This window comes from Argiope bruennichi, chromosome 7, assembly GCF_947563725.1.
Source record: "Argiope bruennichi chromosome 7, qqArgBrue1.1, whole genome shotgun sequence".
NCBI lineage: Eukaryota > Metazoa > Arthropoda > Arachnida > Araneae > Araneidae > Argiope > Argiope bruennichi.
In genome coordinates, this window is record NC_079157.1 from 58,658,443 (window position 1) to 58,663,305 (window position 4,863).

At 28.0% G+C, this 4,863-nt stretch overlaps 1 protein-coding gene across 1 annotated transcript in view; it reads left to right on the top strand.

Annotated features, from left to right (window-relative positions):
- Positions 1 to 4,863, top strand: part of LOC129974938 (techylectin-5B-like) — a 79,779-nt gene that overhangs the window by 16,057 nt on the left and 58,859 nt on the right. Inside the window, exon 2 of the mRNA XM_056087742.1 lies at positions 2,320 to 2,528. Coding sequence (XP_055943717.1) covers positions 2,320 to 2,528 — 209 coding nt within the window. The remainder of the gene's footprint in view (positions 1 to 2,319; positions 2,529 to 4,863) is intronic.

The following is a 4,863-nucleotide window of genomic DNA, read 5'->3' on the forward strand; positions in this document are numbered from 1 at the left end:
TTGATTTTTATAGATTACTAGCTTCTCGAACACCAAATCAACTTATTTTGAATTTTAGTGCATAATTCGCATCATTTTAAACCATAACCCCTGAAAATGCATCAAAATAGAATTTGGGATCAGAAGGGGGAATATATAGAATTTCCCCTTCCTCTCTTTTGACAAAATGGGGAAATGCATCTAACAATGCAGCACTATTTTTAACCCTTTCTAGGGCCGTGGGAAGTATGCTTCCCACCAAATTTATCAATCTTTGTATGAAATTATGAAGGTTGGCATAAGTTCTGACAAATTTTTTTAGTAAGTCAGAAACTTAGATGCTTCAGTTCTTTACCTCAGACAAAATGATGCGTCTTGATTTGTTACTTAATTAACCAAATTAATTAATGAATCAAATTAAATTTATCTAATAAGCTAAATGAATCCCTTTTCTTATTCTAATTTCAAGCCTAAAAATATTTTAACATAATGACTAGAAAAAATTGCCCTTTAAAGGGTTAAAAAAAGGAGCTTAAGGCATAAATTTTTATAGAAACGATATTACCTACTTAATTTTAAAATAAAATGCCGAAGGACACTGCTTTTTAGTGTTCTTGAAAATATTACAATACATCTACATTTTGCAGATCAGGTATTCTAATTCTTTGAATGAAAAAGATAATCTAAATTTTATTCTTACTAAATTATCATAAAAAAATGTCTTTGTGAGAAAGAAAATCAATTTTGTATTAGAATATAATACAGCTTTTGCATTCAGCATCTGTTGCCATTTTAAGGGGGTTTTTTTATTTATTTTCTTATAAATAATTTATTATGCTATTTGACCTCGAGATTGATACATTTTCATGTTTCAGACCTATTTGAGTTCGAAAAAAGTCGTTTTATATAGATTCTATTTAAAATTATCCTTTTCAGTGATTCTAATGCTTCTTTGAGGAAATTTTCGTTAATATTTACTGATCTTAACCATAGAACTCCATTTATTTGTTTTAATTTGCGATAATTCCACTAGCTCTAACTGGATTTAAACGTGCAAAGGATATGATACAAAAGGGATGAAAATCTTCGATCGTACATTGCAATTGATGATTGATCATACATTGCAAAGGAGGGTGGAGTGAAATTCTTATTTCCCCATAACTCTGATGATTAACGCTAGAAAGATAATTCAAATTAGACGAATTTTCATCTTATCATAACGAACAACTGTTGGTCTTAAAAAAACTTTCAATGGTTGCAATAACACAGAAATTAACGTTTAAAAGTGGTTTTCAGTGCTGTAACTTCGATTACTTGTGACACTATGTCCAATTTTACAACACAGGACATCAATTACTAGAATTTAAAGCTAAATATTCACCAAATACATTAGATATTCCTAAATGTATCGGCAAAATAATTAAGGGTAATAATACACTGCCAACTTGATCAGCACTGATTATAAACATTATGCAATCTCTGTTCATATTTTAAGATTTTATAAATTGATAACTTTTTCTATTTTGATCTTTAATCAGTATAAATAGAACCTATTTATTAGAACATCATGTTGTTACGGATGACATTTGTGAATAAATGCAATCACGCATTTTAGTATCAAATATCTTAGAATATGTTTGCTTAGAATGCTGGAGTTTAAAACGTCAAAAGATATCGAATTTTTTAAAATCACTATTCAGTTGATATCAATCAATCAATATTTTTTAATATGGCACGAAAATGCACAATCATCCTGGGAACAACAAATTGTAGAAAAAAAGTATCAAATGAATGATGAAACTTTTTATAACTCTGAAAAGGGAAATAGCATATTTTTTTTTTAATGTTGCATGTAAGAAATAGAAATTTGAGCGTTCTGAAGAGTAAAACTACTTACACCAGTTTTATTTTGAAAAAAGCATTTAAAAGATATACAATAGATTTTCAGTAAAATGGCACTACACCAATTAGAAACTCTTTTTTCAAAAGTAGGCAATCACTTTTACAGATTTCGATCACGAAACGATAGCATTCTAAATCATATTTTGCAATTTTTTTTTTAATTTTTTTTTTTACACATAGCACAACTTTACGCATATTCTGTAATAAAGTTACTACAACGCGTTTCTATAAATGAACCTTTACAAACTCGGCAGTTATCTGGTTTGAAATCCGCCATATTACAGAAAGTCTACTGCATATTTCTTTGTGAAATATAATCAATGTATTTCCAGGCTTGAAAATGCTTTATATTAGTCTTGGTCGCAATATAATAATTCAAAACTGCATATAAATATATTTCTTATAAGCCCGTATTTGACCACAATTTTTCTTTCTCAGATTCTAATGTTATGAATGCAATTCAACAAGTCCAACTTCAACTCAATTCGCTGGAAACCGAGAGTCAGAGACACAGCGCTAAAATACAGGACATTCTAAGAGCCACGACGAGGCTAGAATCTCAGAGGCAAGAGTTTATAGGTATTCTAGACAGATCCGAGTCTCACATATCTCAGCGGTTAGAAGACGTCAAAGGAGACGTGAGAAAGGTATTAGTTCTTCCAGAACTGATTCTTGTATTAGATTATTATTTTTGAAATGATTAAAAGTTGTTTCACTTCAAAAGTATAAAAACAAAATTTTGTAATTTATTTGTGGCATCGGCTAGAAAAATAAGAATAGGATTGTATGTTTACGCTTATTCATTATATTCTCCACTCGAGGAACAACTAGATTTACTACTATTTACTTTCAGAATTCTTTTTAATTTTATATTTGGCATTTAATCTTTTGTTGGGTGTTAATATTTGCTTCGATTCGTTTTAAGTGATTAGTTTTTGTGTATTAATGAAGTTTTTTTTAGCTCATAGAATTCCGAGCTTTATAGTCAATATTAAAATATATCCACCTCTATTTCTCAACAAACGTTTAGGCATATATAACTTCAAGCCACCAAATAAGTCAAAGAATCCAGTTCCAAGCTCGGCTGAATTTATAAGTACCAGGTTTTATCACCATAAAATTTATACTGCATTAAAAACTTTTAAGACTGGAGCTAGAATTTTGCCTACGGTTACAATGGCACCATCGGTGTAATCGCACATGTCTGAAAAACGTCGATGGTCTGCTGGCATATTGGTAAAAGTTTAGCATATTTGTTATATCAACAGATATGGCCATTTATTAAAAAAGTAAAATTCGTTTCACGCTGAATCACTGGGATGAAACAAATAACTAATTAATTTTCAGTGCAAAATTTTTAAAAAAATGCTTTGTTTCAAGTAGTTAAATCTCCTCCTGAGGCCAAGAGTTTCTTTTTCAGAAGAATACATTAGTAAAATAAACATGTCAGAGGATTAGGCTTATCTAGACCACCTGATGAGAAAAATATATTACAGAGAAACAATTACTGAATTGTTGCCAAACTTCTGATGTTATGGCTGATAAAACATAATATTTTCAACCTAATCCTAAAACAAATGGAAAGAAACTTAACCTGAAAAAAAAAATTTTTTGCACAAAATAAAAACAATGCTCATCAAATTCTTCAATAAGAAAGAATTAATTCCCATTAGAAAAAAAATTGTTAACAAGTATTATTCAAATGCTTTAAAAGTCAGAGTTAATTGCATTCATTCAAAATATTTAAATGAAAACAATAAATATTTATTGCATGATAAGTGCTGATATAGTACACTACAATTCTTTTTTTTTTAATTCCCAAAACGCAAGTTTAAAAGATTTTAATGATAATTTGGCCATTTGAAACAAATTTTAAAACTCAACTAAAAAAAAAAAAAAAAAAAAAAAAAAAAAAACTCATGGCAAAAAATTAACTCGAAATATACTTCAAACCAAACAGCTTTGAAAGTACACTTTGAGGGCTTTTCTGAAAAAACACGCAGGCATTAAAATAATTATTTAAACAAGTACAATTTAGCTGGCAGGACGGAGGAAAGAATTTTGAATTAAAAAAAATTTTAATGTCTAGATTATAAAAAAAACTTACTGCATGTAACCTTTAACTAGTATTACACTTTTCTACTTTAAAGTCTTACAGAGAAATAAACCAATAAAAAGCTATTTTATAAAACTCGTTAAAATTATTAATTGCATTAAAATAAATTAAAACAAGCATTAGGATTTCGCATCATTTATTCACAACTTGTCTCATGATCTGTTTAGCTTGTACTATATATTTTTTCTTTCCCTTTTTAAAATGTATAACTTTCAGATAAATCCAACTTATACAAGTCTTACAACAACATTGCAACTTAATAGATTTTTTTTCTAGTGAAATGCATTGTTTACTTCGTTTTTTGCAATGCAAATATGGATTAATTTATTAAAGTCTATTTCATGACAAATATTGTTGATGTTTAGTATAAAAGTGAGTAAATGCATCATGATAACTTATCCAAACAATAAAGTTTTCTTGTTTTTATTGTACTGACAAACTGTTCACAACTGACACAACAAAAATATAACAAAAAAGCATGTATTTAACTATCTAGTTATTTAAGATTGAATATTGGGAATAGGTTAACCTTCAACCTTAATGGATCACGTTGAACAAATGTACAAAGCAAAACCTTAATACAAGTCTCCATTTGACAGTCATTTTTTGATTTAACACAAGACTAGACAATATTTAACCAAAGTAATTTTAAAATTAATATTTAAAAAAGTATAAATATCCCATTTCTGTTATTTACTACAATAAAATAAAAGGGAAGATGGATTTTTTTTTTTTTTTTAAATCTGAAGAACTGAATCTATAAGACAAATATTTTTGAGAAAAAAGAAATAAAAGTACAATCGTAAAAAACTTTATACAGCAGATTTTTTTTTTAAATTTAAAGGTGTTTTAAATAAAATGCCAAA